Source organism: Petromyzon marinus, chromosome 68, assembly GCF_048934315.1.
Source record: "Petromyzon marinus isolate PM22_M1 ecotype Great Lakes invasive population chromosome 68, UKy_Petmar_22M1.pri1.0, whole genome shotgun sequence".
Lineage (NCBI taxonomy): Eukaryota > Metazoa > Chordata > Hyperoartia > Petromyzontiformes > Petromyzontidae > Petromyzon > Petromyzon marinus.
Genome location: NC_133734.1, coordinates 2,918,652 through 2,936,157, shown reverse-complemented (window position 1 = coordinate 2,936,157; position 17,506 = coordinate 2,918,652). Strand labels below are relative to the sequence as shown.

The following is a 17,506-nucleotide window of genomic DNA, read 5'->3' as shown; positions in this document are numbered from 1 at the left end:
TGTAGTGTATAGTGTAGTGTATAGTGTAGTGTATGGTAGTGTATAGTGTAGTGTATAGTGTAGTGTATAGTGTAGTGTATAGTGTAGTGTATAGTGTATAGTGTAGTGTATAGTGTAGTGTATAGTGTATAGTGTAGTGTATAGTGTATAATGTAGTGTATAGTGTAGTGTATAGTGTAGTGTATAGTGTAGTGTATAGTACTGTAGTGTTTCGTGTAGTGTATAGTGTAGTGTATAGTGTAGTGTATAGTGTAGTTTATAGTAGTGTATAGTGTAGTGTATAGTGTAGTGTATAGTGTAGTATATAGTGTAGTGTATAGTGTAGTGTATAGTAGTGTATAGTGTAGTGTATAGTGTAGTGCATAGTAGTGTATAGTGTAGTGTATAGTGTAGTGTATAGTAGTGTATAGTAGTGTAGGGTATAGTGTAGTGTATAGTGTAGTGTATAGTGTTGTGTGTAGTGTAGTGTGTAGTGTAGTGTATGTGTATAGTGTAGTGTATAGTATAGTGTATAGTGTAGTGTATAGTGTAGTGTATAGTGTAGTGTATAGTGTAGTAGTTTAGTGTAGACCTGGGGGAGGGATCAGAGTGGGAGGATTGAGGGGGTGTGGTGAGCAGAAACTTGGTTCGTCATTCTCACAACAGCAGCAGCTGCAGCAGTATCAGCAGTGTCAACAGTATCAGCAGCTGCATCAGTATCAGGAGTGTCAACAGTATCAGCAGCTGCATCAGTATCAGGAGTGTCAACAGTATCAGCAGCTGCAGCAGTATCAGCAGTGTCAACAGTATCAGCAGCTACAGCAGTGTTAACAGTGTCAACAAATCAGCAGCTGCAGCAGTATCAGCGTGCTCTGCTAAGTCCATTCAACATAGAAGGTTCGTATGTACGCATGTTGTATGTTAGTTTGTTGAACGTATGTATGTTGTATGATTGCTGTATGCGACGTACGGTGCAGTAGAAGTTCAACACGCACTAATATCCACTATAATACACTAATAAACACTATACTACACTAGCAAACACTACACTACTATATACTACACTACTATACACTACACTACTATAGACTACACTACTATACACTACTATACACTACACTACTATACACTACACTACTATATACTACACTAATATACACTACACTACTACACACTACACTACTATACACTACACTACTATACACTACACTACTATACACTACACTATACACTACACTACTATACACTACTATACACTAAACTACTATTTACTACACTACTATACACTACACTGCTATACACTACACTACTATATACTACACTATACATTACACTACTATACACTACAGTATACACTACTATACACTACACTACTATTTACTACACTACTATACACTACACTACTATACACTACACTACTATACACTACACTATACACTACACTACTATACACTACACTACTATACACTAAACTACTATATACTACACTATATACTACACTACTATACACTACACTGCTATACACTACTATACACTACACTACTATTTACTACACTACTATACACTACACTACTACACACTAAATTATACACTACTATACACTACACTACTATACACTACACTATACACTACACTAATATACACTACACTCATTTACACTACTATCCACTACACACTACTATACGCTACATTATACACCACAATACAGTACACTAATAAACAGTACACTATACACTAATATACACTACACTATACACTTCACTATACACTACTATACATTAAACTACTATACACTACACTATTCACTACACTATACACTAATAAACACTACACTACACTACAATATACACTACACTATACACTACTATACACTACACTATCCACTGCTATACACTAAACTACTATACACTACACTAAAACACCACACACTGTTAACTACCTCGCCTGGTATGCAGGGGGTCGTGGGTTTGAGATGTTAACTACCTTCTACAGATGCCACTGGTTCTTCACGTTCAGCAGATGTAGATGCTGCTGGTTCTTCACGTTCTGTAGATGTAGATGCCACTGGTTCTTCACGTTCTGCAGATGTAGATGCCACTGTTTTATCACGTTCTGTAGATGTAGATGCCACTGGTTCTTCACGTTCTGTAGATGTAGATGCCACTGGTTCTTCACTTTCTGCAGATGTAGATGCCACTAGTTCTTCACGTTCTGTAGATGTAGATGCCACTGGTTCTTCACATTCTGTAGATGTAGATGCCACTGGTTCTTCACGTTCTGTAGATGCCACTGGTTCTTCACGTTCTGTAGATGTAGATGCCACTGGTTCTTCACGTTCTGTAGATGTAGACGCCACTGGTTCTTCATGTTCTGTAGATGTAGATGCCACTGGTTCTTCACTTTCTGTAGATGTAGATGCCACTGGTTCTTCACGTTCTGTAGATGTAGACGCCACTGGTTCTTCACGTTTTGCAGATGTAGATGCCACTGGTTCTTCACTTTCTGCAGATGTAGATGCCACTGGTTCTTCACGTTCTGTAGATGTAGATGCCACTGGTTCTTCACATTCTGTAGATGTAGATGCCACTGGTTCTTCACGTTCTGTAGATGCCACTGGTTCTTCACGTTCTGCAGATGTAGATGCCAATGGTTCTTCACCTTCTGTAGATGTAGATGCCACTGGTTCTTCACGTTCTGTAGATGCCACTGGTTCTTCACATTCTGTAGATGTAGATGCCACTGGTTCTTCACGTTCTGTAGATGCCACTGGTTCTACACGTTCAGCAGATGTAGATGCCACTGGTTCTTCACGTTTTGCAGATGTAGATGCCACTGGTTCTTCACGTTCTGTAGATGTAAATGTCACTGGTTCTTCACTTTCTGCAGATGTAGATGCCACTGGTTCTTCACGTTCTGTAGATGTAGATGCCACTGGTTCTTCACATTCTGTAGATGTAGATGCCACTGGTTCTTCACATTCTGTAGATGTAGATGCCACTGGTTCTTCATGTTCTGCAGATGCCACTGGTTCTTCACGTTCTGTAGATGTAGACGCCACTGGTTCTTCACGTTTTGCAGATGTAGATGCCACTGGTTCTTCACGTTCTGCAGATGTAGATGCCACTGGTTCTTCACGTTCTGTAGATGTAGATGCCACTGGTTCTTCACGTTCTGTAGATGTCACTGGTTATTCATGTTCTGCAGATGTAGATGCTACTGGTTCTTCACGTTCTACAGATGTAGATGCCACTGGTTCTTCACGTTCTGTAGATGTATATGCCACTGGTTCTTCACGTTCTGTACATGTAGATGCCACGGGTTCTTCACGTTCTGTAGATGTAGATGCCACTGGTTCTTCACGTTCTGCAGATGTAGATGCTACTGGTTCTTCACGTTCTGTAGATGTAGATGTCACTGGTTCTTCACGTTCTGCAGATGTAGATGCCACTGGTTCTTCACTTTCTGCAGATGTAGATGCCACTGGTTCTTCACGTTCTGTAGATGTAGATGCCACTGGTTCTTCACTTTCTGCAGATGTAGATGCCACTGGTTCTTCACGTTCTGTAGATGTAGATGCCACTGGTTCTTCACTTTCTGCAGATGTAGATGCCACTGTTTTATCACGTTCTGTAGATGTAGATGCCACTGGTTCTTCACGTTCTGCAGATGTAGATGCTACTGGTTCTTCACGTTCTGTAGATGTAGATGCCACTGGTTCTTCACGTTCTGTAGATGTAGATGTCACTGGTTATTCATGTTCTGCAGATGTAGATGCTACTGGTTCTTCACGTTCTACAGATGTAGATGCCACTGGTTCTTCACGTTCTGTAGATGTAGATGCCACTGGTTCTTCACTTTCTGTACATGTAGATGCCACTGGTTCTTCACGTTCTGTAGATGTAGATGCCACTGGTTCTTCACGTTCTGTAGATGTAGATGCCACTGGTTCTTCACGTTCTGTAGATGCCACTGGTTCTTCATGTTCTGTAGATGTAGATGTCACTGGTTCTTCACGTTCTGTAGATGTAGATGTCACTGGTTCTTCACGTTCTGTAGATGGGAATCCTGAGCAATAAATGGCAACATTAATTGTAACATTTTCATTGGTGTATGTCTTTGACAGACTGGGTCCCGGCCATAGGAATGGTGACACTCGGAGCGGCTGGCCAGTTATGGACGGCGCTTTTCGTCTCTGTGGGTACGTGAGCTATCATTCGTTCACTCGTTTACTCATTCACTCGCTCACTCATTCACTCACTAACTCATTCACTTACTCATTCACTCATTCACTCGTTCACTCATTCACTCATTCACTCACTAATTCACTCTTCTCACTCATTCACTCATTCACTCGTTCACTCATTCACTCATTCACTTATTCACTCGCTCACTCATTCACTCATTCACTCGTTCACTCATTCACTCTTCTCACGCATTCACCCTCATGCATACCCCCTCACTCATTCACTCATTCACTCACTAACTCATTCACTCACTCATTCACTCATTCACTCACTAACTCATTCACTTACTCATTCACTCATTCACTCGTTCACTCATTCACTCGCTCACTCATTCACTCGTTCACTCATTCACTCGCTCACTCATTCACTCATTCGCTCGCTCACTCATTCACTCTTCTCACTAATTCTCTCATTCCCTCTCACTCATTCACTTAACAAAACACCGTCATTCATTCTCACTGAATGCCTCTCAGTAATTCACGCTCACTCAACTTATTGGTTTTTTCGGTAAAGTCACATAGAATGGAAACAAAATAATAAAAATAAAACAAAATAAAATAAATAATAATTAAGATGAAAATAGAATGAAATAAAAATAATTAAAAATTGAAATTTTATTCTTTTATTTTCCATTCCACGTGGTGACTTTACCGAAAGAATCAGGAAGCTGAATCCCTGCAGTAACGAAAGCTTCAAATCTAAGTTCACCCTCACTCATTCACTCATTCACTCATTCACTCACTCATTCACTCATTCACTCACTCATTCCCTCATTCACTCACTCATTCACTCATTCACTCATTCACTCTTCTCACTCATTCACTCATTCACTCACTCATTCACTCACTCATTCACTCATTCACTCACTCATTCACTCATTCACTCACTCATTCACTCTTCTCACTCATTCACTCATTCACTCACTCGTTCACTCATTCACTCACTCATTCACTCATTCACTCTTCTCATTCATTCACTCATTCACTCACTCATTCACTCATTCACTCACTCATTCACTCATTCACTCATTCACTCTTCTCATTCATTCACTCATTCACTCACTCATTCACTCATTCACTCACTCATTCACTCATTCACTCATTCACTCACTCACTCATTCACTCACTCATTCACTCATTCACTCATTCACTCACTCATTCACTCACTCACTCTTCTCACTCATTCACTCATTCACTCATTCACTCACTCATTCACTCATTCACTCACTCATTCACTCACTCATTCACTCATTCACTCACTCATTCACTTATTCATTCATTCACTCATTCACTCATCATCATGCACACCATACGAAGTAGTTAACATCTCACCGAATCCGGGATCAAACCCACGACCTCCTGTACACCAGGCGAGGTAGTTAACATCTCACAGGGTCAGAGGATCGAACCCACGACCTCCTGTACACCAGGCCAGGTAGTTAACATCTCTCAAGGTCCGGGATCGAACCCACGACCTCCTGCGTACCAGGCGAGGTAGTTAACATCTCCTAGCACACTGCAACGCCCGGTTTAAAAACACGGAAGAAGAGTGGCAGGGAGATAGAGAGGAAAGAGGAAGACGTGGACTGAGAAATCGAAGCCAAACCACAGACAAAAGTTTCGGGAAGCGTCCAAAACAAAGTTGGTCAACGAATTATCGCGTTGCACGATCAGGCGCTGTACACACTACACTGTACACTACACTGTACACTACACTGTACACTACACTGTACACTACACTATACACTACACTACACACTACATCATACACTACACTATACACTACACTGTACACTACACTATACACTACACTATACACTACACTATACACTACACTACACACTATACACTACACACTACACTATACACTACACACTATACACTACACTATACACTACACTAAACACTACACTATACACTACTATACAGTACACTATACACTACACTATGCACTACACTATACACTACACTACTATACACTACACTGTACACTACACTATATACTACACTATACACTACACTATACACTACACTACACACTACACTATACACTACACTGTACACTACACTATACACTACACTATACACTACACTATACACTACACTATACACTACACTACTATACACTACACTACACACTACACTATACACTACACTGTACACTACACTTACACTACACAATACACTACACTGTACACTACACTACACACTACACTATACACTACTATACACTACTATACACTACACTATACACTACACTATACACTAGTGCTGTACTAGTACACTACACTATACACTACACTATACACTACACTATACTATACACTACACTACACACTACACTATACACTACACTATACACTACACACTGCACTATACACTACACTACACACTACACTATACTATACACTACACCCTACACTACACTATACACTACACTACACACTACACTACACTACACACTACACTATACACTACACATTACACTACACACTACACTATACACTACACTATACACTACACTATACACTACACTATAAACTACACTATACACTACACTATACACTACACTTGACACTACACTATACACTACACTATACACTACACTACTATACACTACACTATGCACTACACTATACACTACACTATATACTACACTATACACTACACAACTGTGGTGGCCGTGTGTGGTGGTGGTGCTAGAGGCTACCTGGGGGATCTTTGTCTTTGTGCTACTAACAGCCACTTGCCCCTACAGCCCTGCTAGAGGCTACCTGGGGGATCTTTGTCTTTGTGCTACTAACAGCCACTAGCCCCTACAGCCCTGCTAGAGGCTACCTGGGGGATCTTTGTCTTTGCTACTAACAGCCACTTGCCCCTACAGCCTGCCAGAGGCTACCTGGGGGATCTTTGTCTTTGTGCTACTAACAGCCACTTGCCCCTACAGCCCTGCTAGAGGCTACATGGGGGATCTTTGTCTTTGCTACTAACAGCCACTTGCCCCTACAGCCCTGCTAGAGGCTACCTGGGGGATCTTTGTCTTTGTGATACTCGCTACTACTAACAGCCACTTGCCCCTACAGCCCTGCTAGAGGCTACCTGGGGGATCTTTGTCTTTGTGCTACTAACAGCCACTTGCCCCTACAGCCCTGCTAGAGGCTACCTGGGGGATCTTTGTCTTTGTGATACTCGCTACTACTAACAGCCACTTGCCCCTACAGCCCTGCTAGAGGCTACCTGGGGGATCTTTGTCTTTGCTACTAACAGCCACTTGCCCCTACAGCACTGCCAGAGGCTACCTGGGGGATCTTTGTCTTTGTGCTACTACTAACAGCACTTGCCCCTACAGCCCTGTTAGAGGCTACCTGGGGGATCTTTGTCTTTGCTTCTAACAGCACTTGCCCCTACAGTCCTGCCAGAGGCTACCTGGGGGATCTTTGTCTTTGTGCTACTACTAACAGCACTTGCCCCTCCAGCCCTGTTAGAGGTTACCTGGGGGATCTTTGTCTTTGCTACTAACAGCCACTTGACCCTACAGCCTGCTAGAGGCTACCTGGGGGATCTTTGTCTCTGTGTGTGTGTGGGCTCAGAATTCCGTGCGTCGCTTTGCCCTGAGATTTTTGTTGCTATTTGACCGCAGAATTTCAGGCGAAAACCACGTCTCATGAACCATGATAATAAACTTCCTGCGTGGAATTTCACAAACCTCACGCCACCCCCGACACGCTCTCAGGAAGCCCAGATTGTGAACTCCCTCAAGAGGATGATGGCGACGATGATATCGGCTGTGTGGTTGAGTCTGTACGTGACTGTGTGACTATGTGGGTCTCTATGGGTGTCTATGTAACTCTATGGGTCTCTATGGGTCTCTATGTAACTCTATGGGTCTCTATGTAAACTCTATGGGTCTCTATGTATCTCTATGGGTCTCTAAGGGTCTCTATGTATCTCTATGGGTCTCTATGGGTCTCTATGTATCTCTATGTATCTCTATGGGTCTCTATGTAACTCTATGGGTCTCTATGGGTCTCTATGTATCTCTATGGGTCTCTATGTAACTCTATGGGTTTCTATGTAACTCTATGGGTCTCTATGTAAACTCTATGGGTCTCTATGTAACTCTATGGGTCTCTATGTAAACTCTATGGGTCTCTATGTAACTCTCTGGGTCTCTATATAACTCTATGGGTCTCTATGTAAACTCTATGGGTCTCTATGGGTCTCTATGTAACTCTATGGGTCTCTATGTAAACTCTATGGGTCTCTATGTAACTCTCTGGGTCTCTATATAACTCTATGGGTCTCTATGTAAACTCTATGGGTCTCTATGTAACTCTATGGGTCTCTATGTTTCTCTATGGGTCTCTAAGGGTCTCTGTGTATCTCTATGGGTCTCTATGGGTCTCTATGCATCTCTATGTATCTCTATGGGTCTCTATGTAACTCTATGGGTCTCTATGGGTCTCTATGTATCTCTATGGGTCTCTATGTAACTCTATGGGTTTCTATGTAACTCTATGGGTCTCTATGTAACTCTATGGGTCTCTATGTATCTCTATGGGTCTCTATGTAAACTCTATGGGTCTCTATGGGTCTCTATGTAACTCTATGGGTCGCTATGTAAACTCTATGGGTATCTATGCAACTCTATAGGTCTCTATGGGTCTCTATGTATCTCTATGGGTCTCTATGTAAACTCTATGGGTCTCTATGTAAACTCTATGGGTCCCTATGTAAACTCTATGGGTCTCGATGTAACTCTATGTAAACTCTATGGGTCTCTATGTAAACTCTATGGGTCTCTATGTAACTCTATGGGTATCTTTGTAAACTCTATGGGTCTCTATGTAACTCTATGGGTCTCTATGTAAACTCTGTGGGTCTCTATGTGACTCTATGGGTCTCTATGTAAACTCTGTGGGTCTCTATGTAACTCTATGGGTCTCTATGTAAACTCTGTGGGTCTCTATGTGACTCTATGGGTCTCTATGTAACTCTATGGGTCTCTATGTGACTCTATGGGTCTCTATGTGACTCTATGGGTCTCTATGTAACTCTATGGGTCTCTATGTAACTCTATGGGTCTCTATGTAACTCTATGGGTCTCTATGTAACTCCATGGGTCTCTATGTATCTCTACGGGTCTCTATGTAACTCTATGGGTCTCTATGTAACTCTACGTGTCTCTATGTAAACTCTATGGGTCTCTATGTAAACTCTATGGGTCTCTCTGGGTCTCTATGGGTCTGTATATATCTCTATGGGTCTCTATGTATCTCTATGGATCTTTATGTAAACTCTATGGGTCTCTATGTAACTCTGTGGGTCTCTATGTAACTCTATGGGTCTCTACGTATCTCTATGGGTCTCTATGTGACTCTATGGGTCTCTATGGGTGTCTGCATCTGTACGTGTATTTGGAGGTGGTGGTGGTGGAGGTGGTGGTGGTGGTGGTGGAGGTGTTGGTGGAGGTGGTGGAGGTGGTGGTGGAGGTGGTGGAGGTGGTGGTGGTGGTGGTGGTGGTGGAGGTGGTGGTGGTGGTGGTGGTGGAGGTGGTGATGGTGGTGGAGGTGGTGGTGGAGGTGGTGGTGGTGGAGGTGGTGGTGGTGGAGGTGGTGGTGGTGGAGGTGGTGGTGGTGGAGGTGGTGGTGGTGGAGGTGGTGGTGGTGGAGGTGGTGGAGGTGGTGGTGGAGGTGGTTGAGGTGGAGGGGATGGAGGTTGTGGAGGTGGTGGTAGAGGTGGTGGTGGTGGAGGTGATGGTGGTGGTGGTGGTGGAGGTGGTGGTGGTGGAGGTGGAGGGGATGGAGGTTGTGGAGGTGGTGGTGGTGGTGGAGGTGGTGGTGGAGGTGGTGGTGGTGGAGGTGGTGGAGGTGATGGTGGTCGTGGAGGTGGTGGTGGTGGAGGTGGTGGTGGTGATGGTGGAGTTGGAGGTGGTGGTGGTGGTAGAGGTGGTAGAGGTGGTGGTGGAGGTGGTGGTGGAGGTGGTGGTGATGGTGGAGGTGGTGGTGGTGATGGTGGAGGTGGTGGATGTGGAGGTGGTGGAGGTGGCGGAGGTGGTGGTGGTGGTGGAGGTGGTGGTGGTGGAGGTGGTGGAGGTGGTGGTGGTGGAGGTGGTGGTGGTGGTGGTGGAGGTGGTGGTGGTGGTGGAGGTGGTTGAAGTGGCGAAGTTTTAATGTCGACGCCTTCGCAACCCCACCCTCCTTCTGTGACGTCACCCCTGCGACATCACTCCCTTTTGTGACGTCACGCAGGCGTCATCACCGCGCGGGTGACGTCATACACGCTGGAGACGACCGCGGCCGTGAGCTTCAGGGGCAATGCCGCTGAAGAATTTGGCTACGCAGTGGTACAGCACAGAGACAGTGCCTACACCACGTGGTGTGTATACTCACCACTCACTCACCACTCACCACTCACTCACCACTTACACTCACCACACAGAGACAGTGCCTACACCACGTGGTGTGTATACTCACCACTCACTCACCACTCACCACTCACTCACCACTTACACTCACCACACAGAGACAGTGCCTACACCACGTGGTGTGTACACTCACCACTCACACTCACCACTCACACTCACTCACCACTTACACTCACCACTTACACTCACCACTCACTCACCACTTACACTCACCACACAGAGACAGTGCCTACACCACGTGGTGTGTACACTCACCACTCACCACTTACACTCACCACTCACTCACCACTCACCACACAGAGACAGTGCCTACACCACGTGGTGTGTACACTCACCACTCACTCACCACTCACTCACCACTCACTCACCACACAGAGACAGTGCCTACACCACGTGGTGTGTACACTCACCACTCACACTCACCACTCACTCACCACTTACACTCACCACTCACCACTTACACTCACCACTCACTCACCACTCACTCACCACTCACACTCACCCACTCACTCACCACACAGAGACAGTGCCTACACCACGTGGTGTGTACACTCACCACTCACCACTTACACTCACCACTTACACTCACTCACCACTTACACTCACCACTCACACTCACCACACAGAGACAGTGCCTACACCACGTGGTGTGTACACTCACCACTCACTCACCACTCACCACTTACACTCACCACTCACACTCACCACTCACCACTCACTCACCACTCACTCACCACTCACTCACCACTCACACTCACCACTCACACTCACCACTCACCACACAGAGACAGTGCCTACACCACGTGGTGTGTACACTCACCACTCACCACTTACACTCACCACTCACTCACCACTTACACTCACCACTCACTCACCACTCACTCACCACTCACTCACCACTCACTCACCACTCACTCACCACTCACCACTCACTCACCACTCACACTCACCACTCACTCACTCACCACTCACTCACCACTCACCACTCACTCACCACACAGAGACAGTGCCTACTCCACGTGGTGTGTACACTCACCACTCACTCACCACTCACTCACCACTCACCACTCACTCACCACACAGAGACAGTGCCTACACCACGTGGTGTGTACACTCACCACTCACCACTCACACTCACCACTCACTCACCACTCACTCACCACACAGAGACAGTGCCTACACCACGTGGTGTGTACACTCACCACTCACTCACCACTCACTCACCACTCACTCACCACTCACTCACCACTTACACTCACCACTCACTCACCACTCACCACACAGAGACAGTGCCTACACCACGTGGTGTGTACACTCACCACTCACTCACCACTCACTCACCACTTACACTCACCACTTACACTCACCACTCACCACTTACACTCACCACTCACTCACCACTCACTCACTCTCACCACTCACTCACCACTCACTCACCACTCACCACACAGAGACAGTGCCTACACCACGTGGTGTGTACACTCACCACTCACCACTTACACTCACCACTCACTCACCACTTACACTCACCACTCACCACTCACACTCACCACTCACCACTCACTCACCACACAGAGACAGTGCCTACACCACGTGGTGTGTACACTCACCACTCACCACTTACACTCACCACTCACTCACCACTTACACTCACCACTCACACTCACCACTCACCACTCACTCACCACACAGAGACAGTGCCTACACCACGTGGTGTGTACACTCACCACTCACACTCACCACTCACCACTTACACTCACCACTCACTCACCACTTACACTCACCACTTACACTCACCACTCACCACTCACTCACCACTCACTCACCACTCACTCACCACTCACTCACTCACCACTCACACTCACCACTCACTCACCACTCACACTCACCACTCACCACTTACACTCACCACTCACCACTCACCACTCACTCACCACTTACACTCACCACTCACCACTCACTCACCACTCACTCACCACTCACTCACCACTCACTCACCACTCACACTCACCACACAGAGACAGTGCCTACACCACGTGGTGTGTACACTCACCACTCACTCACCACTCACTCACCACTCACTCACCACTCACTCACCACACAGAGACAGTGCCTACACCACGTGGTGTGTACACTCACCACTTACACTCACCACTCACTCACCACTCACTCACCACTCACTCACCACTCACTCACCACTCACCACTCACTCACCACACAGAGACAGTGCCTACACCACGTGGTGTGTACACTCACTCACCACTTACACTCACCACTCACTCACCACTCACTCACCACACAGAGACAGTGCCTACACCACGTGGTGTGTACACTCACCACTCACTCACTCACCACTCACTCACTCACACTCACCACTCACTCACCACTTACACTCACCCACTCACTCACTCACCCACTCACTCACCACTCACTCACCACTCACACTCACCACTCACTCACCACTCACACTCACCACTCACTCACTCACTCACCCACCCACTCACCCACTCACTCACTCACTCACCACACAGAGACAGTGCCTACACCACGTGGTGTGTACACTCACCACTCACTCACCACTCACCACTCACTCACCACTCACTCACCACTCACTCACACTCACACTCACCACTCACTCACCACTCACTCACCACACAGAGACAGTGCCTACACCACGTGGTGTGTATATACACTCACCACTCACTCACCACTCACCACTCACCACTCACTCACCACTCACTCACCACACAGAGACAGTGCCTACACCACGTGGTGTGTACACTCACCACTCACTCACCACTCACTCACCACTCACTCACCACTCACTCACTCACCACTCACTCACCACTCACTCACCACTCACTCACTCACCACTCACTCACCACTCACACTCACCACTCACTCACCACTCACTCACCACTCACTCACCACTCACTCACCACCCACTCACCACTCACTCACCACTCACCACTCACTCACCACTCACTCACCACTCACCACACAGAGACAGTGCCTACACCACGTGGTGTGTACACTCACCACTCACTCACCACTCACTCACCACTCACTCACCACTCACACTCACCACTCACTCACCACTCACACTCACCACTCACTCACCACTCACTCAACAACTCACTCACCCACCCACCCACTAACTCACCACTCACTCACCACTCACACTCACCACTCACTCACCACTCACTCACCACTCACCACTTACTCACCACTCACACTCACCACTCACTCACCACTCACTCACCACTCACCACTTACCACTCACTCACCACTCACTCACCACTCACTCACCACTCACTCACTCACTCACCACTCACTCACTCACCACTCACTCACTCACTCACCACTCACTCACTCACCACTCACTCACTCAGTCACTCACTCACCCACTCACTCACTCACCACTCACTCCCCACACAGAGACAGTGCCTACACCACGTGGTGTGTACACTCACCACTCACTCACCACTTACACTCACCACTCACTCACCACTCACTCACCACTCACTCACTCACCACTCACTCACCACTCACTCACCACTTACACTCACCACTCACTCACCACTCACTCACTCACCACTCACTCACCACTTACACTCACCACTCACTCACCACTCACTCACTCACCACTCACTCACCACTCACACTCACCACTCACTCAATTAATTACCACGAAACTACGAATTAGACACACACCACACACACACACAGACTCACCACACACACACACTCACCACACACACAGACACGCACACAGACTCATCATACACACACAAACACACACACCCACCACACACACACACACACAGACACACCTACACACACACATAGACACACACCACACACACACACAGACTCACCACACACACACAGACTCACCACACACACACAGACTCACCACACACACACACACTCACCCCACACACAGACACACACACCCACAACACACACTCACTACATACACACACCCACCACACACACACACACAGACTCACCACACACACACAGACACACACACCCACCACACACAGACTCACCACACACACACACAGACACACACACACAGACACACTACATACACACACCCACCACACACACACAGACACACAGACTCACCACACACACACAGACACACACACAGACTCACCACACACAGACACACACACACAGACACACAGACTCACCACACACAGACACACACACCACACACACACACTCACCACACACACACAGACACACACACACACACCACACACAGACACACACACACAGACACACTACATACACACACACCACACAAACACACACAGACTCACCACACACACACACAGACACACACTCACCACACACACTCACTACATACACACACCCACCACACACACACAGACACACACACAGACACACACAGACACACAGACACACACAGACACACACACACACACAGACACACACACACATACATACACACACCCACCACACACACACACAGACACCCACCCACCACACACACACCCACCACACACACCCACCACACACACCCACCACACACACACAGACACACACACACAGACACAAACACACACACAGACACACACACACACACAGACACACACACACACACAGACACACACACACACACACAGACACACACACACAGACACACACACACAGACACACACAGACACACACACACTCACCACACACACACCACACACCCACCACACACACACAACACACACACACCACACACACACACCACACACACAACACACACACAGACACACACCCACAGACACACACACACACAGACACACACCCACCACACACAGTCTCACCACCCTTGATGTCTCTGTTCCCAGGCTCGTGGTGAGCTCTCCACTGGCACGTGGTCGAAGCGGTCTGGTCCACAAGTGCCAACTTCACCCGGCCAGCAGCAGACACGGCTGCACTAACATGGACGTCCAGAGTACGTCCAGCACACACAAAGACAAAGACAAAGATCCCCCATATAGCCTGTAACAGACTGTAGGGGCAAGTGCTGTTAGCGAGCACCTATGAAGGCCGGAACGGTACACGAGGGGGTGGGTGGCCAGCACCACGCCCGACCGCCTTTGTCTCCCTAGTGGCGATGTTTACTACACACCGCACCAGGTACTCATTTGAGGCTGAGTCGACCTAGGGGAGGCCCGGGACCGGTTCAGATAATCGTCACTGGTGTTGGCCGTGAGCGGGAATCGAACCCGGGTCGCCAGGTTCATAGCGCAGCGTAGCGCTAACCGCTACACTATACACAGATACATACAGATACATACCGATACACATACACACAGATACATACATACAGCTACATACACACACACATGCAGATACATACACACAGATACATACAGATACATACATACAGATACATACACACACATACATACAGATACATACAGATACATACATACAAACAGATACATACATACACACATACACATATACATACATAGACACTCAGATACACACACACAGATACATACATACACATACATACACACATACACACACAGACACACAGATACATACATACACACACAGATACACACACACAGATACATACAGATACATACTGATACACATACACACAGATACATACATACAGCTACATACACACACACATGCAGATACATACACACAGATACATACAGATACATACATACAGATACATACACACACATACATACAGATACATACAGATACATACACACAGCTACATACAAACACACATACACATATACATACATAGACACTCAGATACACAACAACAACCGCCATTCGCCACTAAGTGGCGGTGACGTCACCACGACGCTTGTGCCAGGCTATGTGCACCCTGAGGCCACGTGAAGTGTCGAACGCCCGCTGGCAGGAGGTCACGGGGCAGACCCAGGTGCCACGGGTCGACTGACTGAGATGACTGAGATGACTGGCTGATGCACCACCTGTGCCCCCTACTGTGCCAACCTGCTGTGCTTTAGCCACCCGGCGCTCCGCTCGTTGTTGTGAGCGCCGCTCCTCCGCCCTCCGTTGTTGTTGGAGGGCGACTGCCTCCAACTGCCCAGTAGCGTCCTTCACGAGCCTCCTCCACAGAGGCCGATCTTGACACCGCTGGTACCGGTCATCGGCAAGTCACTCAGCTCCACGTCCTCCTGTACCACGTCACTCCATCTCTTCTCTAGCCCGTGCCGCGCCCGTTTAGCCCCCTCAATCCGGCCAAACAAAAGCTGCGGAGCCCCAATGCGGTTTCAGGAAAGGGCGGTCCTGCACAGATGCCATTTTTTATGTCCGTCTGCTACATCAGAGGTGTAGGGAATGCCAGCAAGACCTACATCTCTGCTTTATTGACCTGGTCAAGGCCTATGATACCATCAGTAGGCCTGGGCTCTGGGTTGTTCTTCGTGCTTTTGGAGTCCCTGACCCCCTGCTCACGATCATTAAGGACCTTCATCATGGCGAGCGGGCCCGGGTAAAACTACGTGGCCGGGAGTCCGAGCCATTCCCTGTACACCTTGGGGTGCGACAGGGATGTCCTCTGGCTCCCACAATATTTAACATCTATTTTGACCACGTAGTTCGTGAAGCCTTCAATAGCTGTACCAGGGGAATCTCCATATGGTACAGATATAATGGGAGGCTGATCGATGCCCGGGTGCGGTCAAGGGATGGCTCCCTATTGCTCAACCATGTTATGTATGCCGATGATTTGGTAATAGCTGCTCATTCAGAGGAGGAGTTGGAGACGCTGCTGCTGAGACTGGAGCGTGCCACAAAGAGGTGGGGCCTTACCATCAGCCCCACCA

At 47.3% G+C, this 17,506-nt stretch overlaps 1 protein-coding gene across 1 annotated transcript in view; it reads left to right on the top strand.

Moving 5' to 3' along the window:
- The window catches only part of LOC116956954 (integrin alpha-X-like), a 110,813-nt gene that overhangs the window by 26,465 nt on the left and 66,842 nt on the right, over positions 1–17,506 (top strand). The window contains exons 3-5 of the mRNA XM_076054755.1: positions 4,103–4,177; positions 10,474–10,600; positions 15,527–15,633. Of these exons, the coding sequence (XP_075910870.1) occupies positions 4,103–4,177; positions 10,474–10,600; positions 15,527–15,633 (309 nt within the window). The remainder of the gene's footprint in view (positions 1–4,102; positions 4,178–10,473; positions 10,601–15,526; positions 15,634–17,506) is intronic.